Raw genomic sequence first — 26,485 nt, 5'->3', positions numbered from 1 at the left:
AGTTGATCTGCACACAATCCTCCAAATGTGGCCTAACCAAAGTTTTATAAGGCAGCAACATGACTCGCCAATGTCCAGACCAATGAAGGCAAGTGTGCTGTATTACCCTATCCACTTGTGTTGCCACCTTGAGGGAGCTATGAACTTGCACCCCAAGATCCCTCTGTACATCAGTGCTCCAAAGGGTCCTGCCGTTTACAGTATACTATCTTCCTTTAACATTTGACCTCCCAAAGTGCAATATCTTACAGATTAAATTCCATCCTGCCTTCCCCGCTTCGCCCAACTTTCCAGCTGATGTACAAACTAATTGTTAACTATTTACATTATTCACCTGGGAAGGAGTGAAATGTAAGGTTTCCAGAATTGCCAATATGAAACTGGGTGGAAGAGCATGTTGTGCCGAGGACATTGTGATTCTACAACTGGACCCAGATAGATTGTGTGATTGGGTGAAAACCTCGCATGTAGATTTACTGTGGGGAAGCTACTCTACTCCCTACACACTCATGACTGTGTGGCCAATTCTGCTCTAACTCCATCTACAAGTTTGCAGATGATACCACCATAGTGGGCTGTATCTCAAATAACAATGAGTCGGAGTACAGGAAGGGGATAGAGAGCTTAGTGACATGGTGTCATGACAACAACCTTTCCCTCAATGTCAGCAAAACAAATGAGCTGGTCATTGACTTCAGGAAGGGGCAGGCATACTCCTGTCTACATCATCGGTGCTGAGGTCAAGCGGGTTGAGAGCCTCAAGTTCTCAGGAGTGAACATCACCAATAGCCTGTCCTGGTCCAACCACATAGAAAGCTCACCAGCACCTCTACTTCCTCAGGAGGCTAAAGAAATTTGGCACGTCCCCTTTGACGCTCATCAATTTTTATTGATACACCATAGTAAGCATCCTATCTGGATGCATCACAGCTTGGTATGACAACTGCTCTGCCCAGGACCACAAGAAACTGCAGAGAGTTGTGAACAGCTCAGCACATCATGGAAACCAGCCTCCCCTCCATTGACTCTGTCTATACTTCTTAGTGCATCAGTAGAGCAGCCAACATAGTCAAAGACCCCACCCACCGAGGACATTCTCTCTTCTCCCCCCTCTCATTGGGCAGAAGATACAAAAGCCTGAAAGCATGTACCATCAGGCTCAAGGACAGCTTCTATCCTGCTGTTATAAGACTATTGAATGGTTCTCTACTATGATATGATGGACTCTTGATCTCACAATCTACCTCGTTAAGACCTGGCACCTTATTGTCTACCTGCACCGCACTTTCTCTGTAGCTGTGACACTTTATTCTGCATTCTGTATTGTTTTACCCTGTACTACCTCAATGCGCTGTGTAATGAATTGATCTGTATGATCGGTATGCAAGACAAGTTTTTCACTGTACCAATAATAAACCAATTCCAATTCCATGCACTTTGATAAGGGGAATTAAAAGGTGGATTATAATCTAAAAGAAAGGAGATTGTGAGTGGTGAAGTTCAGAGAGATCTTCGTGCTCCACTGTGTGAATCACAAGAAGCTGGTAGGTAGGTCCATCAAGCAGTTAGAAAAGCATACAGAATTGCAAAGGGGTTGAAGTTTAAGAACAGGGAGGATTTATTACAGTTGTACAGGGTGTTGGTGAGGTCACACCTGGAATACTGCGCACAAGTTTGGTCCCCTTACCTAAACTAGAGGCAGTTCAAGGGAGAGTCACCAGGGTAATTCCTGGGATGAGAGGGTGGTCCTACTAAGAGCGGCTGGACAGTTTGGGTCTGTATTCCTTGGAGTTTAGAAGAATGAGGGGTGACCTTATTCAAACATACCAGATCCTAAGGTGACAGCAGAGTAGATGTTGAGAGGTTTTCACTGGTCTATGCTCTCTAATCCAGGCAGCATCCTGGTGAACCTCTTCTGTACCCTCTCCAAAGCCTCCACATCCTTCCCCTAATCAGGTGACCAGATTTTAATGCAATACCCTAAATGTGGGCTAACCAGAGTTTTATAAAGCTGTAACATAACTTCCTGACTCTTGAACTCAGTGCCTTGACCAATGAAGACAAGCATGCCATACGCCTTCTTTTCTGCCCCATCAACCTGTGTGGCCACTTTTAGGGAGCCACGTACCTGGACCCCAAGATCCCTCTGTTCATCAACACTGTTAAGGATCCTGCCATTAACTGTGTGCTCTCCCTTTATGTTGGATCTCCCAAAGTGCAGCACCTCACACTGCCCGGATTAAACTCTATCTGCCATTTCTCCACCCATATCTGCAACCGATGTAACCCTGTATCCTTTGGTAATCTACTATGCAATCCACAATGCCACCCATCTTTGTGTCATCAGCAAACTCACGCACCCACCCACCCATATTTCCATCCAAATTATTTGTATATATAATGACAAACAGCAGAGGTCCCTGTACAGATCCCCACGGAACACCACTGGTCACGGACCTCCATCCAGAACAAGACTCACCCACCACTGCCCTCTATCTATTGACAAGCCCATTTTGGATCCAATCAGCCAAGTCACTGCGGATCCCTTGCAACCTAATTTTCTGGATGAGCCTCCCATGAGGGACCTTATCAAACACCTTACTAAAATCCACGTAGACAATATCCACAGCTCTACCTTCATCAAACACCTTCGTCACCTCCTCAAAAAACTCAATCACATTAGTCAGAAGTGACCTGCCCCACACAAAGCCATGCTGACTGTCCCTAATTGGACCATGCTTCTCCCAGTGCTCATAAATCCTATCCCTAAGAATCCTCTCTATTAGTTTCCCTACCACAGAGACATGAGATTTACCAGTCTATAATTTCCAGGATTATCCCTATTTCCTTTCTTGAACAAAGAAACAACATCAGCTACTCACCAGTCCTCTGGGACCTCGCCTGTGGCTAGTGAAGATACAAAGATTTTGATCAAGACCCCAGCAATCTCATCTCTCACCTCTCTCAATAACATGGGGTATATCCCATGGGGACTTAATGTTTTACAAGAGAAAACTACCTCATTGTTACCTACTCGACAAGTTGAGCGTAAGGGCCTTCTTCTGTGCTTTATGACTCTAAGAGAAATTCTATCCCCCTACCCTGGTCAATCAATGGCATTAGCACTACCGAGACCCTACCACCAATATCTTAGGGGTCACAACTGACCAGAAACCCAAATGGACCTGCCACATAAATAAAAACAGAGTTAATGTTTCAGGTCAAAGACCTTTCGTCAAATCTGTTTCTCTCTCCACAGATGCTGCCTGATCTGGTGAGTGTCTCCAGCTATTTCTGATTTTGTTTCAGATGGAAGTTTTTTGGCTTTCAGCCACATAAATACTGTGGTTACAAGAGCCTTCTGAGGTTGTGTCTCCAGGGGTGAGCAACTCGCCTCCTGATACCCAAGGCCTTTCCACCCCTACACAGCACATTTCAGAAGCGTGATAGTAAACTCTCCACTTGTCCAAATGAATGCAGTAACTCCAGAAGCTTGATACCAAGCTGGCACAGTGGTCAGCAATGCTGCTCCCAACTCCAACGACCCAGGTTCAATCCCGACCTCGGGTGCTGTCGGTGTGGAGTGTGCATGTTTTCACTGCGATTGAGGGGTTTCCTCTGGGGAATGCAAGAGGAAGGATAGGGTTAGTGTAGCTGGGTGCTTGATGGTTTGCACAGACTGGTTGGCCAAGCGGCCTGTTTCCTTGCTGTATCTCTCCATGGCTCAAGGACCATCCAGCAGAAAGTAGCCTGCTTGATTTGCCCCCAACCACCATCCTCAATATCCATTCTTCAACACCAGGACAGTGACTGCAGTGCATACCATCTACAGAATGCACTTTGCCAGACTACTCGGCCAGCACCTCCCTAACCCTAACCTCAGCCATCAGCTGGAGACATCCGTGCAATCCACAGACCCTTGTGACTTGGAAATCCATTGCTCTTCCTTCATTGTTGCTGGATCTCCAGGATCACTGTGGGATCCTGATCTCACCGGAAGGACTGCAGCAGTTCAGGAAGGGCAGTTAGGGGCAGCAATAAACACTGGCCTGACCAGCGATGCCCTGATCCCAGAAACGAGCTGCCAAAACTATTGGATGTAGATTTAAGACATTTAATTGAAGTATTAAAGAGAAAATGAGTAAATGTTTTTTTTTCACCTGGAGGAAACGCACTGCTGGCAAGAATCATGAAGCAGTACGGCACAGATACAGGCCCTTCAACCCAACCAGTCCATGCCCAGCACATAAACAAACCCTCACATATTTAAACAGTGGTGAGACTAGAGGTGCTGCATGTCCTGCAGGGTTACAGAGTCACTGCTACAAGATGGGATGAGACTGTGTAACTCTACGATTCACTGGCAGAGATATAAAAAGCCTCACTCTGTGGCCCAATGCCGAATCTTGCCTCATCGTGTGGGGGTGGTTCATGGCCACACACTGCAGCAAAATGAGACTTAATGAAATGAAGTGGCCATGAACCACTCACCTCTGCGCTGTGGCTCTGCTGACCACAAGTCACTGTGATGTGTGGGATCTTTTGGTATCTGCCCCCAATGACATTTCCTCTCTTTACCCAAGAAAGGAAGTACAGAGGGAGTAGAGAAAAAGATTCACTTGACTGGTTCCAGGGCCGGTGGGTTTGCCATACTGAACTGGCTGGGACTATGTTCTTTAAGGTTTAGAAGAATGAGAGGCAATCTTGGAGCTTACACAATTCTGAAAGGGCTTCATAGTTGGGATGTTGGGAAGATGTTTCCCCTGACAGAGAAATCTAGGACCTGAGGGCAGAACTTGAGAAGCAGGGATAGGCCATTTAGGACGAAGATAAAGAGAATTTTCTTCGTTCAGAAGGTGGTGAAGCTTTGGAATTCTCTGTCCCGGAGGGCTGTGGAGGATAAGGTGGTGTGTTCATTCAAAGCAGAGATCAATAGATTTCTGGATATTCAGAGGATCCAGGAATGTAGGGGTAGTCCAGGAAAATGGTGCTGAGGGAGAAAAGCAGCTATGATCCTGATGGAAGGCAAAGCAGCCTGGTACGGCCTTATGTTACTGTGATGTTTGGAACGACTGACCACCTGTTACAGTGAAGTGTGTTGCTATTAGTCACGTCTTTGTGATGTGTGTGTCCATTGCACTCCTGTCAATGTACAGAGGGATCCTGGGGTCCAAGTCCACAGCTCCCTGTAAGTGAAGGCACAGGTTGATAGTGTGGTAGGGCTTACGGCCTGCTTGCCTTCATTGGTCGGGGCATTGAGTACAAGAGTCAAGAAGTCACGTTGCACTTTGGTTAGGCCACTTTTGGAGTACTGAGTTCTGTTCTGGTCGTCCTGTTACAGGATGTGGAGGCTTTGGAGAGGGTGTAGAGGAGTATGAGCTATAAGGAGAGGTTGGATAAATTTGGGTTGTTTTCTCTGGAGGGTTGGAGGCTGAGAGGAGACCTGACTGAAGTAATAAAATAATGAAAGGCATAGTCAGAGTTTCTTTCCCAGGGTAGAAATGTCAAACACTGGAAGGCACAGGTTTAAGATGAGACAGGGAGGAAAGTTTAAGGGAGATGTGTGGGGCAAGGCTTTTCACACAGAGGCGCCTGGAAGGTGCTATCAGGGGGCACGGTGGAAGCAGGTATAATAGTTTAAGAGACATTTAGACAAACGCGTGAACATAAAAGAAATGGAGGGATATGGAACACAGAACAGGCCCTAAAGCCCACAATGTTGTGCTGAACCAATTAAACATGTAATTAAATGCCAAACTAAACGAATCCCTTCTGCCTACACAATGTCCGTATCCCTCCATTCTCCGCACATCCATGTGCCTGTCTAAGAGACTCTTGAGCATTTTTGCCTCCACCACCACCCCGGCAGTGCATTCCAGGCACCCACCACTCTCTGTGTAAAAAACTTGCTCCACACATCTCCTTGACTTACTCCCTTCTCTATGCCTCTCATAATCTTATAAACCTCTATCAGGTCTCTCCTCAGCCTCCGCCGCTCCAGAGAACACAACCCAAGTTTGTCCAATCTCTCATAGCATATGCCCTCTAATCCAGGGAGCATCCTGCTAAAACCCTTCTGCACCCTCTCCAAAGCCTCCACACCCTTCCTGTAATGGGGCGACCAGAACTGAGTGCAGTGCTTCAGATGCAGCCTAACCAGAGTTTTAAAAAGCTGTAATGTAACTTCCCAACTCTTGAGCTCAGTGCCTCGACTAAAAAAGGCAAGCACGCCATATGCCTTCTTTAGCACCCTGTCAACCTGTGCAGCCACTTTCAAGGAGCTATGGACTTGGACCTCAAGATCCCTCAGCAGATCAACACTGTTAAGGCTCCTGCCATTAACTCTGTACCGTCCCTTTACATTTGATCTCCCAAAGTGCAACACCTCACAATTGGCCATATCTGCATCTGGTCTATATTCCGCTGTATCCTTTGGCAACCTTCTACACTATCCACAACACCACCAATCTTTGTAATATCTGCAAACTTACTAACCTACCCTTCCACATTTTCATCCAAGTCATTTATACACATCACCGTGTTCAGGCAGATGGGAGTAGTTTCATTTGGCATAACGGCCTGTTCCTGTACTGAACCTTTCCATGTTTAATTGTGAACTGTTTCCCCATTTACTTCTTTTCACTATGTTTCATTTTGTCTTTGACCTTCTGTCACTAATGTGTGGTCCCATTAACCTTGTGCTTCTCTGATATGCTGCATCACTCGCCTGATCTCAGCGTGATGTGGGGTCAGTGGCTTTTGTGACTCCTTTAGACTTGTGTTACTGTTCTGTGAAGGAAGGAGGAGGTTTCTTGGTGCTGGTTCACTGCTCAAACTCTGCTATTTGTATTGGAGCAAACTCAGCCCAGGTCAAACATTGAACTAATTCTGTGATTCACCAAGTACAAGGGTAGAAACTACTGAATGAGGCAAAGGGGTGTGATGCAATTTTGTTTGATCATTAAGTTTTATGTGGTCAAGTTGCTGGTGGGTTTGTAATCAAATACTGTGGGCGAGCCTTATGATAACCTGGCCCTGACCTCCGAGGAGAATTTCACCAACTAAACTTTGAATTGCTGCCTTCTCGGTCAGCACACCTGGCTCCCCATGAAGTTGCCCAGGTTTACTGATGTGGCCACAGTTTACCAATGTGTTCGTTCCTCCCATCGTTCCTGTCCTTGTGTAGGACATTCCTGTCCCTGTGTAGGACATTCTGCACTGGACATTCCTGTCCAGTAGGACCAAGAAGGTTAGCCTCTAAATCACATTTTAGGCCTTCAAAAGCAGTATGATTTCTCCCTCTCCAATGTTAACCGAGGACCAAAATAATGTCAATACAGTAGCTTCTACCTCACAGCAAGGGTCAGTCAGGGATGAACCCGGAGCTGTCTGCATGGAGTTCTGGGCACATTCTCTGTGTGACCTTCCTCCAGTTACTCTGGTTTCCTCCCACGTCCTAAAAATGTGGTTGTGTGGTTAACCAATGTAAATTGCCCCCAGTATGTAGGTGAGTGGTAGAATAAGGGGGTGGTCGATGGAATGTGGGGAGAATACAATGGGATGAGTATAATGGGAGCTTGGTAGACAGCATGGGCTCAGTAGGCTGAGGGCCTTTCTCTGTGCTGTCTGACGCACAGATGCCGTGTAACATGGTGAGGGTCAGCAGTAGATTGTAGTTTTCTGCTGATCAGCAGATGAGATCTTCCAGAACACTGGATATTGTCCTGCAATGAATGGAGGAGAAGCGGCAACTCCCTAATCCAGGTGGAGCTCTCATTCCAACACACAGCTGTGCTGAATCCTCCTTCCATCTTCTTGTATCCCAAGATTCAATCCAACTCTGGGTCACCATCCACAAAAAAATCCCAGAAAAGTGGGAATGGAAATATCCAAAGTGAAGAGTTAGACAAGAAGCTCACAGTCAGGATCAGAACAGTCACCAAGAGCAGATCTAGGAGCTTTAAGCCGAAGTGTCACGTATGTGACCGGGTGAAGGGCATCCAAAAAAGTCTTGGCCTATCAGCCTTGGATGGTGCTCTTGTATCTTCACTTGAACAGGGTCAAACTTCCAGTAATCCCTCCCTCGAAGAAAGTAAGCATAGCCTGCAAACAAGAAGTTCAGTTAGAGCACAAGGGAAGTCCCGAGGGTTTCTCTAATCTGATTTGCATTAAAAGTTTCACGTGAAAAATGTGCAAATCACAATACCAATTAACCAACAAAAGTTCCCAATAATTTCTTCACCTGAAGGTAGAGGGTAACTGAGTTTGGGCCCTCTCCCAGTAACCGTTCAGCATGGCTTACACCAGCCTTTCAGTTGTGCTCCACCAGGGGCTCTTTACAAACAGCAAACAGGTCTTTCAGTTTTCTCAACTTTCCTACCGCTTTTGAGTTAACCCACCTGAGAGTTGGTTCTGCAGGCATTGGCCACCACCTGTTTTTTTCCAACAGACTCTGCTGTTGTTTTGAGGACACCTCCCATAGAGTTCCCGATGTGGTCAATGCTGATGATGCAGGAGTTTATCTTGTTGTAGGAGAGAGCTTTAATCCCATTATATTCTCCCCACATTCTCATCAACCTTCCCCAGATTCTACCCCTCACCTACAGACCGGGGGCAATTTATAGCAGCCATTTAACCTGCACGTCTTTGGGATGTGGGAGGAAACCGGCTCCACCAGGAGGCAGTCACAGGAGGAATGTGCAAACTGCACAGACAACACTCGAGGTCAGGACTGAACCCGTGTCACTGGAGCTGTGAGGCAGCAGCACTATTGCCTGTGCCATTGTGAATTGTAGCTTTATTTAGGAAACAATGATCAGGGACCATTAGCAGTGACTGGACAAGTATGGATTGCTTACAGAAAGCAGGCATGGATTTGAGGCAAATATGTCTAACTTGACAGAGATTTTTCTGAAGTATCTCAGGGAAATATGTTGATGTCATATATATGGACTTCCAAAATAATAAGGTACCACACACTAGGCTTGTCATCAAGACTTAAGAATAAAATAGCATGGATAGAGATTGACTAGGTAGTTGGAGACTGTGTAGCGAATGGTTCTTTACTGAACTTTAGGGAAGTGTACAGTGGCATTCCCCAAGGGTCATTACTAAGCCCACTGCTTTACTTAATATTTATTTATGATTTGGACTTGGGTGCACTTGATATAAACCTTGGAGTAGTGACCAAGGAGATGTAAACCGGCTGGAGTAGGTACTACTGGGAAATGGAAAATGGTGTTACATTTTGGTAGGAAGAATGAGAAGAGACAACATAAACTTGAAGGCACAATTCTGAAATGGGTGCAACAGACAGATCCGGAGGTACGTGGTTAAGGACGGGCAAGGCTGCCAGCTCGATGTTCCAGGGTACAGATGCTATAGGTGTGATAGAGGTGGAGGTACGAGAGGAGGGGAAGCTGTGTTTTTGATTAGGGAAAACATCAGAGCAGTACTTAGAGAGGATGATCCTGGGAGATGGTCCAGAGAGGCTATCGGAGTAGAACTTGGAAATAAGAAGGGGCGGTCACTTTGATAGGATTGTACTATCAGTTCCCCAATAATCAGTGGGAGTTAGAGGAGCAAATATGCAGGGACATTACAGATAGCTATACAATAAAGAGAGTTGCAATAGTAGGTGATTTTAACTTCCCTAATATTGACTGGTACCGTCATTGTGCCAAGGGATTGGATGGGGAAGAATTTGTTAAGTGTGTCCAGGAATAAGCAGATAGCCCTACTAGAGAGGGGGCAACACTGGACCTTGGGAAGGGATGCAGGGCAATTGGATGAAGTGGGGGAGCACTTTTGGCCCAGTGACCATAAGTCTATTAGTTTTAAAATAGTTCTGGAAAAAGATAGGACTGGTCCACAAGTTAAAGTCCTAAACCGGGGCAGGGCTAATTACTTGGCATTACAGGAACTTTCAAAGATTGATTGGGAGAGGCTGTTAGTAGGTAAAAGGATGTATGGCTTTTAAAAGTGAGATAGGGCGAGCTCAGGACCCACATGTTCCATCAGAGGAAAGGGCATGGCTGGCAGGAGTCGGGAACCCTGGGATATTGAGCCTCTGCTGAAGAAAGAGGAGGCGGCATATGTCAGGTACAGGCAGCTGGGATCAAGGGAATCCCTTGAAGAGTACAAGGATATAGGAGTACACTTAAGAGGGATATCAGGAGGACAAAAAGAGGACATGAGATAGCTCTGGTAGACAAGGTTTCCTAAGAGCAAAAGGGTAACTACGGAGAGAACAGATTCCTTTAAGGATCAGTGTGGTCGTCTATATGTGGAGCCATAAGATGGGCTGGGTCTGAATTCCTCTTGTCTGTATTTGTCATAAGAGTCATACAGCACGGATACAGGCCCTTTGGCCCAACCAGTCCATGCCGACCACGGTGCCCATCCAGCTAGTCCCAATTTCCTGCGTTCAGCCCATATTTCTCCAAGCCCCGCCCCTCCATGTACCTATCCAAGTACTTCTTAAATGACACTATTGTACCTGCCTCACCCACTTCCTCTGGCAGCTCGTTCCATACACTCACCACCCTCTGCATGGAAAAAGTTGTCCCTCAGGTCCCTTTTAAATCTCTCCCCTCTCACCCTAAATCTATGCCCCCTAGTTTTGGACTCCCCTACCCTGGGGAAAAGACTGCTGTCATCCACCTTAACTACGCCCCTCATGATCTTATAAACCTCTATAAGATCACCCCTCATTCTCCTGTCCTCCAAGGAATAAAGACCTAAGCCTGACCAACCTCTCCCTATAACTCAGGCCCTTGTGTCCTTGCAACATCCTCGTAAATCTTTGCTGCACTCCTTCCAGTTTAACCACGTCTTTCCTATAAAAGGGCGACCACAACTGTCCATAGTGCTCTGAGTGCAGCCTCACCAATGACTTACACAACTGCAACATAACGTCCCAACTCCTGTACTCAGTGCCTTGACTGACGGCCAGCGTGCTAAATACCTTTTTCACTACCCTGTCTACCTGTGATGGAGAAGGTCCCAGAAGACAGGGAATTGATTGGAGCGAACAGTAATGTCCTGCAAAATTATCCACATTAAAAAAAAAGGTGCTGGCAGTCTTAAGGCACATAAAGGTGAATAAATCCCTGGGGCCTGAACAAATGTATCCTTGGACATTTTGGGAAGCCAGGGAAGAAATTTCTGGGGCCCTGGCAGAGACATTTGCATCACCATTAGCCACGGATGAGGTACCAGAAAACTGGGGAGTGGCTAATGTTATGTCTTTGTTTAAAAAGAGCTGCAAGGACAAGCCAGGGAACTACAGGCCGCTGAGAACGTTAGAACATAGAACATAGAAAAACTACAGCACAATTCAGGCCCTTTGGCCCACAAAGCTGTGCCGGATTGGACAGCATGTCATATGAGGATAGGTTGAGTGAGCTAGGGCTTTTCTCTTTTTAGAGGAGGATGAGAGGTGACTTTATCATCTTGTACACCTCTATCATGATAAGAGGCATGGATCGAGTGGACAGTCAGAGACTTTTTCCTAGGGCAAAAAAAGCTAACATGAGGGGGCATAATTTTAAGGTGATTGGAGGAAGGTATCGGGGGATGTCAGGGGTAAGTTTTTTTTTTACACAGAGTGGTGGGCGTGTGGAACGCTCTACCGGCAGAGGTTGTGGGGGCAGATACATTAGGGATATTTAAGAGACTCTTGGATAGATACATGAATGATAGAGACATGGAGGGCTGTGTAGAGAGATATTAGAGCAGGATAAAATGTCGGCACAACATCGTGGGCCAAAGGGCCTGTTCTGTGCTGTAGTGTTCTATGTTCTATGAAACTGGGGAAAAAAAAATCAAAAGTAACAAGGATTTGAAACAAATGACAACAGATTGGGGTTAGTGTGGAGGCACGTTTAATTGTCTTGTTCGACAGGAGCTGGATACATTTCTGAAAGGGAAGAATTTACAAGGCTGCAATGAAAGGCTCACATGAACCAAAAGTGCTCACGGTCCCAGAGGAATTGTACAAAAATCACAGAATGGTTACAGCACAGAAGACCTGTGAACCATCCGGCTAGTTTCCTGTTAATGATGGACCAGGAGGGAATTCTAAAATAGCTCATTGTTTAAATGCCCCCTGTGATCTGCTGCCCTTCACAACATTATTCTCTTCCCAGGTTCACCATGTTGATGCATTGGTAGCTACATCGATATCTAGCACAGGGTCATCTTGGACTCAGGTCAAACGAACGACATCTATAGTGAAGATCCTTGTAGGTTCTAGTGGCTCTATAGATATTAAACTGCAATTCACATTAGTCACAGAAAAACAAGGATACCCTGCATCCTAGCCCACCGTGTATGATCTGCAGACTGGGGAGACCCTGTTTCCCAGGGTGAAGCCACCAACCTAGATGATCCTTACAGAGTGCTCCAAGTAGTTTTTCCCCAGTGATAGAGATGAACAGGATAAATGCATGCACGAAGGAAAGAGCTGGTTCCCTTCTCCAGGGAAAGAGCATCTCCCAGCTGGGGCACCAGTGGAGTTGTACACATGGGCTCAGGAGGTGAAGGCTGTGGGTGAGCTCTGGGAAGCCTCAAACAAAAACAGACTAAGAGCTTTCAAAGGAAACACTTGTGAGGGCAATAGTTACAGAAAATATATAACAGTAGAGGAATTAAACAAATAAAGAAATGGCAGAGGAACTAAACAATTAATTTGCATTAATTTTCACAGAAGACATGTTGAATGTATTGGAGAATCAAGGGTCGAGCAAGAATGAGGAACTAACAGAATAAGAGAAGCTGGTGGGCTTGAAGCCCCAAGGACCAGATGATCCAGAGGTTCCTTCAGAGACAGTGGATGCTTTGATTGTCATCTTGCAGTTCTACAACTTTTGCTTTGGATTGAAGGGTGGCAATTTAAGGAGGGAGAGAGAAGAGGGCCCTGCCAACCTGTTAACTCAGTGTCTGGTAGGGCAAATGTGGAATCTACATCTTGGAAAAAATAATGGGATTGAGCAGAGTCAGCATGGATTTATGAAAAGAAAATCATATTGTCTAATCTGGTGGAGTTCTGAAGATGAAAATATAACAGATCAGGGAGGATCAGTGGATGCGGTGTGTTGAAAAAACCAAGTGTGAACAAGGTAAGAACACCTGGAGTTGTGGGGACAGAGAGCAAAGAGTGGGAATAAACGGAACCTTCTCGGGTGGGCAGGCTGTGGCTGGTGGAGTGGCCAGGGGACTGGTGCTTGGGCCCCAGTTGCTCACACTCTGCATCGATGAGGAGGCAGAGTAGATCCAATGTGATAACCTGGGTGGTAACGGTGAATCCAAAGCAGGAATTAGAGCAGCTTTGGGGGATTTGGATAAATTAACAGGGCAAGAAGATAGCAGATGTAATATTAGGTGGAAAATGTTGAGCTTGTTCATAACAGCCTCAGTCTGACCCCTCCAATACACTGCCTACCTTCCCTCCACACCCTCAGTCCCGATGCAGGGCGTTGAGCTGAAATGTCGGCCACCCCTTTGCTACTCGATGCTGCTTGGCCCATTTTTGATCTAAATTCTGGGCAGTGTTGATGCTCAAAGGGACCTGGGGGTGCTGGTCTACAAGTCACTGAAGGTCAGCAAGCAGCTGCAGCCAGCACTGAGGAGGGCAAATGGTACGTTAGCCATCGCAACAAAAGGGTTTTATTACAGAGCAAGGAACACGTATTGCAGTCGTACAGGGCCTTGGTGAGACTGAGGCTGCTGCACTGAGGAATGGACGTCCTCAGATGGGGGGATGCACTGAAGATTTATTTGACTGGTTCTAGGGATGGTGGATTCGGCAACTGAGGGGAGATCAAGTCGGCTGGAACCGTATTCTCTGAAGAACAAGAGGAGATCTCATATCAAAGGGGGTGCAGGAGCCCCCTTTGTCCTCCTCTCTCTCCCCTGATCTACACATCCTCCTACACCCCCCACTCCCCATCATCCATTTTCTTTCCCCTCCACCACTCACACACCTCTCACTGGGTTCCCCTCTCCCAACTGTTCCCATCTGCCCTTCCCATCTCCCTTATTTGGTTCCATGCTCCATCTTCCTCTCCTATTTGGATTCCTCCAGCCATCACCTCCCAGCCTCTCTCACTATTTCCACTCTCAAATCTGCCTATCACCCCTCCTCACCTGGATCCACCTATCGCCTGCCAGCTCTTGCTCCTCCCTTCCCCTCACTGCTCATACTGACCATCTCCCCTCCATCTTTCAGTCCAGATGAAGGGTCTCAACCCAAGACATTGACTGTCTCTTTCCCTCCACAGATGCTGCCCGACGCACTTGAGTTCCTCCAGCAGTTTGTTTTTTTTGCTGGAGAAGAGCCAATGTTGTGCTTCTGTTTAAGGGCAAAATGGACAAACTAGGAAATTATAGGCTGGCCAGTGGAAGGGAAATTATTGGACAAGATTCTTAGGGATAGGATCTACTCATATCTGGAAAAGCACAGACTTATTATGGACAGTCAGCATGGCTGTGTGGGGGAGGTCATGCCTCACAAACAACTGAGTTTTTGAGGAGGTGACAAAGGTGATTGATGAGGGCAGGGCAGTGGATGCTGTCTACATGGACTTTCGTAAAACTTTTGACAGGGTCCCTCATGATAGGCTGATACAGAAATTAGTCACATAGGATCCATGGAGACTTGCTAGATTGGATTCAAAATTGGCTTGGCCGTGGAACACAGGGGGTGTGGTGGAGGGGTGTTATTCTGACTGGAGGTCTGTGACTAGTGGTGTTCCACAGTGCTGGGACCCCTGTTATTTGTGATATTTATAAATCACTTGGATGAAAATGTAGACGGGCCATTTAGTGGGTTTGTAGATGACACAAAAATTGGCAGAGTTGCCGAGAGACTAAAGGAGCTAGGGCTGTTCTCATTGGAGAGGAGGAGGATGAGGGGAGACATGATAGAGGTATACAAGATATTGAGAGGAATAGATAGAGTGGACAGCCAGCACCTCTTTCCAAAACAAGAGGACATGGCTTTAAGGTAATGGGTGGGAAATTCGAGGGAGATATCAGAGGGAGGTTTTTCACCCAGAGAGTGGTTGGTGCATGGAATGCACTGCCTGGGGTGGTGGTGGAGGCTGATACATTGGACAAGTTCAAGAGATTGTTAGATAAGCATATGGAGGAATTTAAGATAGAGGGATATGTGGGAGGAAGGGGTTAGATAGTCTTAGGTGTGGTTTGAAGGGCAGCACAACATGGTGGGCCGAAGGGCCTGTATTGTTCTATGGTTCTATGGTTGTGGATAGTGAGGAAGTTTGTCAAATGATTCAGCAAGACATTGACCAGCTGAAAGTATGTGCAGAGAAATAGCAGATAGAGTTTAATCTGGACAAGTGTGCACTTTGGGAGGTCAAATGCACAAGGAAAGTATACAGTTAAATGGCAGGGCCCTTGGGAGCACTGATGGATCTCGGGGTGCAAGTCCACAGCTCCCTGAAAGTGGTAGCACAAGTAGATATGGTGGTAGAGAAGGCATAAGGCATCAGTAGGAGTGTTAAGTATAAAAGTTAGCAAATCATGTTGCAGCTGTATAATACATTGGTTAGGCCGCATTTGGAGTATTGTCTGCAGTTCTGGTTGTTGAGGGGGAAACAGAAGGAGATCGATGAGGTAAGTTTTTATTACAGAGAGTGGTGGATGCCTGGAACAGGCTGCCAGGAACGGTGCTGGCGACGGAAGCAGATACAGGCTGCCAGGAACGGTGCTGGCAATGGAAGCAGATACAGGCTGCCAGGAACGGTGCTGGCGATGGAAGCAGATACAATAGCAATATTTAAGGGGCATTTAGACAGGCTCCTGAACAGGCAGGGGATGGAGGGATCATGGCAAATGGGATTAGTATAAATTGGCATCATGGTTGGCGCAGACATGGTGGGCCGCAGGGCCTGTTCCCGTGCTGCACTGTTCTGTGTGCTGACATGTTCTAAGAGTCCACAGCTCGAGTCCCAGCTGTGGCACTAGAGACCACTCACCGTACTCATCCTGGAATGCTCCATCGATGTTGGGAGGGAGTCCTCGCCACTCGTTGGTGCTATGTGGGTAAGCGCTTTCCACAGACTTCTTGTTCACATTGAACTGCCAATAATGGTTTCCTTTAAAGAGATAGATCGTATTCATCTCCAAACCCCACATCAGAGCAGCTTGCACCGGTGTCGCGGGGAGTCCCAGGTCAGAGATCAGCTTGGGCCCCAGTACTCTCTCTTCTCCGTCATAGACCCAGTAACTGGAACCTGGCAGAGAATGGAAGCAGAAATAATGTAAAAATATTAAGAACAGTGCACATTTACAAGTGCATAAATACTGGGTACAGTCATAAGAAAACTCTAACCTTTACTTTTGCAACCAAGAGTTAAAGGGGAATAAGATAAAGCGAAGAAAATGGAAGTTAACCCTTTGAAGCCTCTCCTTAAACACTGAATATTTACATAAATCAGTATTCTTGGCTCCTGCTGGGTACTGGATGTAATTTTTAATGACCAATGCTTGAAGTACACACCGTACCCATTCAGTCCTTGCTCCCTGTTACAGGTGACACCGTAACTGACCAGAACTCCCGACAGAACTCCTGCTACACAACAAAAAAACCCTTTCTCACAGCGATCACTGCGGTGATGAGAAGCACTGGTCACTTCGATGGCTGGTTTGTGGAGATCAGTGACAAGGACAGAAAGTCCCTTTTATCCAACCAACTGGTACCTTAATTGTCCCTCCTCACTTACTTCCAAAGAAAACCCTGGTCTGTCCCATCTCTTTACTATCGCCAGCCCAGGTAACATCCTTGTTCTCTTCTGCATCCTCTTGTGACGGCACATTCCTTCTGCAGTGTGGTGACTGGAGCTGCAGAATCAGAACTGGACAGGCAGAAACAGGCTCTTCAGCCCACTACGTCTATGGCCATATTTTTGCCCATCTACACTCATCCCGTTTTCCAGCAATAGGTCCGTATCCTTCTACGCCCAAGTGTCTGTCTTAAACACGGTGAATGTATCCAACTCCACCACTGTGTGTGTAAAAAAACTTACCCCTCAGATCCCCTTCCTCTCACCTTAAACCTATGCCCTCTAGTTTTTGATACCCCTACCCTCGGAAAATATTCTGACAATCCACATTATCTTCCCAACTCATAAACGTATATCAGGTCACCCCTCAGCCTCCTTCACTCCAGGGAACACAAGCCCAGCCAATCCAGTCTCTGCCCGTAACTAACGTCCTCCAGTCCAGGCATCATCCTGGTGAGTCTCCTCTGCACCCTCTCCAGCGCAGCCACGTCCTTCCTACAGTGTGGTGACCAGAACTGAACACAGCACTCCAGCCGTGGACTGACCAGTGTTTTCTAAAGCTGCACCTCAAAGTCCCAACTCTTAAATTCTATGCCTTGACCAACGAAGGCAACCTTAGGCCTTCACCACCCTATCCACGTGTGTTCTATCGGTCGCCCAACTTGATTAAAACAGTTCTAGCGTGCATTCTGTGCCTTGGCTGATAAGACTACCTGTGTGCCTTCCTGAGCCCTTATCTACCTCTTCGTGGAATCAGACAGCACAGGAGGCCACTTCAGCCCATCACGTCCATGTTGACCAAGTAGCCATCTACACTAATTCCATTTACTAGGTCTGTAGTCTTTTATACTGGAGATTAGTGTTCATCCAGATACTTATGAAATGTGAACTGACTATCTGCTTCCGCCATTTCTCAGACAGCGCATTACAGATTGCAACCACCCTCTGGTGAATTTTTTTTTAGCCAGATCCTCTAAACCTCTTACTCTGTCACTTTACACTGATGACTTGTGGTGTTCTGCTGCCTCCACTATGGGAAAAGTTCCTCACAGTCTACTCTATTTATGCCTCTCATGACTTTGTACATCTCACCCTGTTCAGTCTCTCCTCAAACCAAAACATTTCATCCCAGGCTACATCCTGTGAACCTCCTCTGCACCCTCCAGTGCATTATGTCCTCCCCACAGTACGACGTCCAGAACTGCGCACAGCACTCCAGCCGAAAGTTGAAAGATGACCTCCATGCAAAGCTAATGAAGGCCAGCATCTCTCACCATCATCCTCTGGCGATGCAGCCACCTTCAGGGATTGTGTCATCTTTGAGTTTAAGAGCTGAGGCTTTAGTTCGTGAGGCTTTGGTGAGAGGAGGAACAGCTAACGTTTTCTTTAGAATTACTCTCCCTTTTAGAGCAGCTGGGATGGCAGTCAGGGCAGTGGGATGCTCCTCCTGCAGGATGTGGGAGATCAGGGAGACTGCCAGTGTCCCTGAGGACTTCAGCTATGGAAAGTGCGCCCAGCTGCAGCTCCAGACAGATTGTGTGAAGGAGCTGGAGATACTTAGGATGGTCTGGATGCTGAGAGCATCATAGACAAGAGTTTTAGCGAGGTGGTCACACCTAAGGTGCAGGCAGCAGATAGTTGGGTGACACCAGGAAAGGTAGAGCAAGCAGGCAGACTGCAGGATTCCCTGCCATTCCCCTCAGCAACAAGTATACCCCTTTCCCTTTGGATACTGCTGGGGGGATGACCTATCACGGCATAGCAGCAGCAGCCAGATCAGTGGCGCTGTGACGGGCTCTGAGGCTCAGGAGAGAGGGGTAAAGTCAGGCAGAGCAATAGTGAAGGGAGACTCAATAGTGAGGGGACAGACCGGAGACTCTGAGGCCACAAAAGAGTTGCCAAGATGGTGTGTTGCCTCCCGGGTGTCAGGGTTGAGGATGTCTCAGAGCGACTGCAGAACATTCCCAAGGAGGAGGGTGAGCAGCCAGAGGTCGTGGTGCATGTTGGCACCAACGACAAAGGTAGAAATGGGGATGAGGTCCTGCACAGTAGAGGGAGGTAGGAAAGAGGCTGAAAAGCAGGTCCTCGAAGGTAGTAATTTCTGGATTACTCCAGATGCCACATGCTAGTCAAGGCAGGAATAGAAAGATAGAACAGATGAATATGTGGCTGAGGAACTGGTGCAGGGGGCAAGGTTTCAGGTTCTTATATCATTGGAACCTCTTCTGGAGCAGGGGTGACCTGTACAAGAGGGACAGGTTGCACCTTAACTGAAGGGAACCAATATCTTGGAGAGAATGTTTGCTGGTGCTGCTTGGGAAGGTTTAAACTATTTTGGCAGGGGGATGGGAACCAGAGCAGCAGGTCAGACAGTGGAGGGATTGAGAGGACGGTAGATGTCAGGGCCAGTAAGTCTGTGGGGAAGGACAGGCAGGAGCAAGGAAATAGACACAAATAGATGGACGGGTTGAAGTGTGTTTAGTTTAATGCTGGGAGTATTAGGGGTAAGAGTGATGAACTTAGAGCATGGATCAGTACATGGAACTATGGTGTTGGGGCCATTACAGAGACTTGGTTGAGAGGGGGGCAGGCTGGATGCTTAATGATCCAGTGTTTCGAAGTTTTAGAAAATATAGAGAGAGGTAAAAGTGTCTGGGGGGGGGGGGGGGGGGTGGGTGGGGGTGGGGTTGCACTACTAATCAGGGACAACTTCGCAGCTGCACTCAGAGGGGACATAATGGAGGGCTCATCCACTGAGTCTATTGGTAGAACTCAAAAATGAAAAAGGTGCAATCTCTCTGATGGGGTTATACTGCAGAGCCCCCAGTAGCCACCAGGACATTGAGGAACAGATATGCAGGCAGATTAGGGAAAGGTGTAAAGACAACAAGGTTGTTGCAGCTATGAATAAGAATATGTACAGACCTTGTGTGAGAGAATTAAACTAGGGCAGAACAAATTACAAGAACATTAGGCAGGCACGAGGGAGAGTTAATTGGGAACAGCTGTTTTTGGGCAAGTCCACATCCGACATGTGGAGGGTGTTTAATGACCAAATGCAGAGTACAGGACAGGGATGTTCCAGTCAGAAGGAAGGACAAGGATGGCAGGGGAAGGGAACCTTGGATGTTGAGAGAGATGGTGAATTTAATCAAAAAGAAAAAGGAAGCACATGCAAGGTTTAGGAAGCTAAAATCAGACAGAGCTCTTGAGGATTATGAAGGAGCTAGAAGAGGGGGGAATTAGGAAAGCCAGGAGGGGCCATGAAAAGTCCTTGGTAAGTAGGAATAAAGAGAATCCTAAAGCATTCTATACACACATCAAGAGCAGGAGGATAACATAGGAAAGGGTAGGACCACTCAAGGATAGAGGAGGGAACATGTGCTTGGAGGTGGAGGATGTGGGCGAGGTCCTAAATGAGTACATCAGCATTCACCAAGAAGAATGTAGAGGATAGTGAGATCAGTGTGGAGCGTGTTAATTTGTTAGGGCATTTTGAGATAATTTGTTGGGTCTCTTGAAGAACATTGTGGATAAGTCCCCCAGGGCCCGATGGGATATACCCCAGGTTATTGAGAGAGGCAAGGGATGAGATTTAGTGATACAGCCCGGAAAAGGCCCTTCAGCCCAACTGGTCCATGCTGACCAAGGTACCCATCCAAGCTGGTCCCATCTGCCAGCATTTGGCCCATAATCTTCTAAAACCTTTCCAATCCACGTACCTGCCCAACTGACTTTTAAAAGTTGTTATTGTACCTACCTCAGCCACTTCCTGTAGCAGCTCATTCCACATGGATACCACCCTTTGTGTAAAGAAAAGTTGCCCCTCATGTTCCTTTTAAATCTTTCCCCTCTCACCTGAAACCTCTGCCCTCTAGTTCTTGATTTCTGGGGCCTTGACCAAGACCTTTGCGTCCTCTCTAGCCACAGGTGAGGTCCCAGAGGACTGGCAAAGTAGCTAATGTTGTTCCGTTATTCAAGAAAGGAAATAAGGATAATCCTGGAAACAATAGACCGGTGAGTCTCACGTCAGTGGTAGAGAAGCTATTGGAGGATTCTTAGGGATAGGATTTATGAGCATTTGGAAAACGAAGGCCTAATCAGGGACAGTCAGCATGGTTTTGTGCGGGACAGTTCATGTCTTACGAACAGTTGAGTTTTTCGAGGGTGATTGATGAAGGTAGAGCTGTGGATGTTGTCTACATGGATTTTAAGTAAGGTGTTTGACAAGGTACATGGGAGGCTCATCCAGAAGATTGAGACGCATGGGATCCACGGTGACTTGACCACTTGGATTCAGAGTCCACTTGTCCATGGAAGACAGAGGGTAGTGGTCGACGGGACTCATTCTGGCTGGAGGTCAGTGACCAGTGGTGTTCCACAGAGATCTGTACTGGGACCTCTGCTGTTTGTGGTGCATATAAATAACTTGGATGAAAACATGGATGGGTAGGTTAGTAAAGTTTGCAGATGATGCAAAGATTGGTGGTGTTGTAGATAGTGTAGAAGGTTGCCAAAGGATACAGCGGGATATAGACCAGATGCAGAAAACGGGCAGAGAGATGGCAGATTGAGTTTAGTCCAGCCAAGTGTGAGGTGTTGCACTTTGGGAGATCAAATGTAAAGGGGCAGTACACAGTTAATGGCAGGACCCTTAACAGTGTTGACATCCAGAGGGACCTTGGGGTCCAAGTCCATAACTCCCTGAAAGTGGCTGCACAGGTTGATAGAATTGTAAATAAGCCATTTGGCATGCTTGCCTTTATTAGTTGAGGCACTGAGTTCAAGAGTCAGGAAGTTAAGCTGCAGCTTTATAAAACTCTGGTTAGGCCACATCTGGAGTACTGCATTCAGTTCTGGTCACACCATTATAGGAAGGGTGTGGAGGCTTTGGAGAGGGTGCAGAAGAGGTTCACCAGGATGCTGCCTGGATTAGAGGGCATGTGCTACAAGGAGAGGTTGGACAAACTTGGGTTGTTCTCTCTGGAGCGGCAGAGGCTGAGGGGAGACCTGACAGAAGTTTATAAGATTATGATCTTAAATGCATCATCTCACAAATATTGAGATTATGTCCTGGAGTATTGCATTAAATTCTGGTCGCCCCATTACAGGAAGGGTGTGGAGGCTTTGGAGAGGGTGCAGAAGAGGTTTACCAGGATGCTGCCTGGACTAGAGGGCATATCTTTTTCCCAGGGTTGAAATGTTTAATACTAGAGGGCTTGCCCACAATTTACCAGCTGATCAATATCATTCTGTAACCTAAGGTGATTCTCTTCACTATAAACAACAATTTTCTTGACATCTGCAAACTTACTGATCATTCCTCCAGAATCATTAATGCATACAACAAACAGCAAGGGTGCCTGTAATGTCCCACTAGTCACATGCTTCCAATCACAGAAGGATCACAGCCTTACGTCTGTGGTGGGTAAGCTGTTAGAAAGGATTCTAAGAGATAGGATCTATAAGCACTTGGAGAAACAGGGACTGATTAGGGACAGCCAGCATGGTTTTGTGAAGGGAAGATCTTGCCTCACAAGCCTGATGGGGTTCTTTGAGTAGGTGACCAGGAAGATTGATGAGGGTAGTGCAGTGGATATGGTCTACATGGACTTTAGTAAGGCGTTTGACAAGGTTCCGCATCATAGGCTTCTTCAGAAGGTCAGAGGCCGAGGGATCCAGGAAAGCTTGGCTGTGTGGATTCAGAATTGGCTTGCCTGTAGAAAGCAGAGGGTTGTGGTGGAGGGAGTGCATTCGGATTGGAGGGCTGTGACTAGTGGTGTCCCACAGGGATCGGTTCTGGGACCTCTGCTTTTTGCGATATTTATTAACGACTTAGATGAAGGGGTGGAAGGCTGGGTTAGCAAGTTTGCAGATGACACAAAGGTTGGTGGTGTTGTGAATAGTGTGGAGGGCTGTAGAAGCTTACAGAGGGATATTAGTAGGATGCAGAGCTGGGCTGACAAGTGGCAGATGGAGTTCAATCCAGACAAGTGTGAGGTGGTACACTTTAGAAGGACAAACTCCAAGGCAGAGTACAAGGTAAATGGCAGGATTCTGGACAGTGTGGAGGAGCAGAGGGATCTGGGGGTTCATCTCCACAGATCACTGAACATTGCCTCACAGGTGGATAGGGTAGTTAAGAAAGTTTATGGGATGTTAACTTTCATAAGTCGGGGGATCGAGTTTAATAGCCGCAAAGTGATGATGCAGCTTTACAAAACTCTGGTTAGACCACACTTGGAGTACTGTGTCCAGTTCTGGTCACCTCATTATAGGAAGGATGTGGAGGCGTTGGAAAGGGTGCAGAGGAGATTTACCAGGATGCTGCCTGGATTGGAGAGTATGGATTATGAGGAGAGATTAAAGGAGCTAGGGCTTTACTCATTGGAGAGAAGGAGGGTGAGGGGAGACATGATAGAGGTATACAAAATATTGAGAGGAATAGATAGAGTGGACAGCCAGCGCCTCTTTCCCAGGGCACCAATGCTCAAAACGAGAGGACATGGCTTTAAGGTAATGGGTGGGAAGTTCAAGGGAGATGTCAGAGGGAGGTTTTTCACCCAGAGAGTGGTTGGTGCATGGAATGCGCTGCCTGGGGTGGTGGTGGAGGCTGATACGTTGGTCAAGATTGTTAGATAAGCATATGGAGGAATTTAAGATAGAGGGATATGTGGGAGGAAGGAGTTAGATAGTCTTAGGTGTGGTTTGAAGCTTGGCACAACATGGTGGGCTGAAGGGCCTGTATTGTGCCGTATTGTTCTATGATCCTCCATGATCACTCTCCACCTCCTATTAACCAAGCCAATGTTGGATACAATTTGCCAACTTGCATTGGATGCCATCCTTCCATGTGGGACCTTGTTAAAGGCCCTGCTGACTACTTCAACCACACTGCACTCAATATATTTCATTATTTCTCATCAGACAGGATATCTATCCACCAGGTTCTCTGACCCCTATTATTCCACCCCCCATTATCCAGTTTTGTTCCCTGCCCCCACCCCCCCCCCCCAACCAACCGGGTTCCATTTGCCCATCATCCCTTCCTTATTTGGTTCACTTATCACCTTCGTCACTTGACAGTTTCCAGCTTCTGTAGCCTGCGTTCCCATCTATCACCTTCCCGCCTCCGACTCTACCTCCTCCCTCTGCCTCCACAGATGCTGCCTGACCCCCTCCAGAAGTTTGTTTTTCTGCTCCAGATTCGAGGAGAGACTGGAAAGGCTGGGTTTGCTTTCCTTGCCCTGTCTCCGTCTCCACCTCCATCCTCCCCCATCTGCCCTTCATCCCCCTCCTCACCTGGTTCCACTGTCACCTGCCAGCCCCTGCCTCATCCCTCCCCTCTTATACTGGCTCTCTTACATGGGACACATGCCCTCATCACTTGGGGCATAGAATATAAGAGTCAGGAAATCATGTTGCAGTTGTATAAAATTTGTTTAGGCCACACTTGGAGTATTGTGTGTAGTTCTGGTCACCCCATTACAGGAAGGATGTGGAGGCTTTGGAGAGGGTTCACCAGGATGCTGCCTGCATTAGAGAGTATTAGCTTCAAGGAGAAGTTGGACAAATCTGGGTTGTTTTCTCTGGAGCGTCAGAGGCCGAGGGGAGACCTGATAGGAATTTATAAAATTATGAGAGGCATAGATGGAGTAGACAGTCAGAATCTTTCTCCCAGAGTAGAAATGTCAAATACTAGTGGGCATGGGTTTAAGGTGAGAGGGGGAAAGTTTAAAGGAGATGTGTGGGGCAGGTTTTCTTGTACAGAGAGTGGTGGGTGCCTGGAATGCGCTGCCAGGGGTGGTGGTGGAGGCAGATACGATAGAGGCATTCGAGAGGCTTTTAGATGGACAAACCAATATGCAGGGAATGGAGGGACATGAATCACGTGCAGGCAAGAAGGGGTACGTTGTTGGCATTATGCTCGGCACAGACATCATGGGCCGAAGGACCTGTTCCTGTGCTGTTCTGTTTGCAGTCTCTTATGTCTCTCTCACCAATGAAGCTCACTGGCTGCACCACTATGGGCTCCAACGACCTGGTTTCAATCCTGACCCTGGTGCTGTCTGGCTGGAGTCTGCACATTGTGACTGTGTGGGTTTCCTTAGGCCTTTTGGTTTCATCCCACAAGCAAAGATATGTCAGCTGGTAGGTTAAATGATCCACTAAATTCCCTTTAATAATGAGACCGAGGCTTGAAGTTAATGGGAATGTGGGAAGAATAAAATATATGAGGGTAGGATTAGTAGAAATAGGAGCTTAATGGTCAGCATGGACTCAGTGGGTTAAGGGCCTGGTCCAGCACTGATTTTCTGACACTGAAGCCACATTGACCATCTCTGTTCACCTCCAATCTTTCCAAGTGCAGATTAATCTTGTTCCTCAAGTGTTTCCAGTCACACCTATCACTGGCACTGGACCTGCTGACTTGTATTTATCTGGCTTATCCCAGCTGCCCTTCTTGAATTGAAGGATTTTTGTGGGGGATTAGGGGGCAAAATGAAAAAAAAATGGTACAGCCATGGGTAACAGAAGTTAAGGACAGTACTGGATCCAAAGAGGGATCCGAAAAAGCTGCCAGGGAAAGTAACAAACCTGAGGGTTGGGCGCAGTTGTGAATTCAGTAAAAGTGGACGAGGAGATTAAGAATAAAGTATGAGAACAAATTTTTAAAGAATATAAAAGCACACAGTAAAAACTTCTACAAATGTGGAGAGAGAAAAAGATGTGAAGACAAATGTTTAACTTTATAGTTGGAAACTACAAAATTAATAATTGGTAGGAAAGAAATAGAAGGGCAATTAAACAAATACTTTGCCTTCACAGAAGAGGTCACAGAAAGCTTCCCAGAAATGCCAGGGAACCAAGAATCTAATGAAAAGGATTAAAGGAAATCAGTATTAGTAAAAATAATAATGCATGAAAATTTAACGTCACTATAAACCATCAAATCCCCAGGGCTAGATAGTCTGCATTCCAGAGTGCTGAAATAAACAGCCATGGAAACAGTGGATGCAATAGTTGTCATCTTCCACAGTTCTGCAGGTTGGAGGATGGTAAATGTAACAGTGAGGGAGAGCAGGCAGGGAACTGTAGGCTGGTGAGTAGAATGTTAGTAGTAGGGGTAATGCTGGAGTTGATTATAAAGGTCACTTTGATGACATTGAGGGATTTAGACAGTCAAAATGGATTTATGAAAGGCAAATCAGGCTGGAGGCTTTTGTTTAAGGTCATAACTGGTAGAATTGATAAGAAACCAGGGGACTGGGACTTTCAGAAGCCTTGTGATCACATCCCACACAGACTGCAGCAATACATCGGTCGTTATTGGGGTTGCAGGCATTGCTGGCAGTGACTTAGAGTGTGTGTGTGTGTGTGTGTGTGTGTGTGTGTGTGTGTGTGTGTGTGTGTGTGTGTGTGTGTGTGTGTGTGTGTGTGTGTGTGTGTGTTTTGGGGGGACAGGGGGAGCCATTCACAATGTGTGTCAATAAGTTGGATGAAGGAACCTGAGTCATAGAGTCGGAGCCCTCCAGCACCGAAACAGGCCATTCAGCCCACTGCATCCATGCTAACCATTGGACTTGTCAGTATTAGTCCAATTTACTCACACTCAGTCCGTGGCCTCCTACGTCCAGAAAGTTTGCAGATGAGATGAAGGTGTTTGGCACAGAGCT

At 46.8% G+C, this 26,485-nt stretch overlaps 1 protein-coding gene across 2 annotated transcripts in view; it reads right to left on the bottom strand.

Moving 5' to 3' along the window:
• Positions 1-1,894: 1,894 nt before the first annotated feature.
• Positions 1,895-26,485, bottom strand: part of mmp11a (matrix metallopeptidase 11a) — a 72,138-nt gene continuing 47,547 nt past the window's right edge. For both annotated transcript variants that reach the window (XM_052032578.1, XM_052032579.1), the window contains 2 exons: positions 16,002-16,259; positions 1,895-8,103 (listed from right to left, as the gene is read on the bottom strand). In XM_052032578.1, the coding sequence (XP_051888538.1) occupies positions 7,961-8,103; positions 16,002-16,259 (401 nt within the window). In that variant the 3' untranslated portion in view covers positions 1,895-7,960. The remainder of the gene's footprint in view (positions 8,104-16,001; positions 16,260-26,485) is intronic.

The sequence above is a fragment of the Pristis pectinata genome, chromosome 17 (genome assembly GCF_009764475.1).
Source record: "Pristis pectinata isolate sPriPec2 chromosome 17, sPriPec2.1.pri, whole genome shotgun sequence".
Taxonomy (NCBI): domain Eukaryota; kingdom Metazoa; phylum Chordata; class Chondrichthyes; order Rhinopristiformes; family Pristidae; genus Pristis; species Pristis pectinata.
This window is presented reverse-complemented; position numbering and strand designations above follow the sequence as displayed.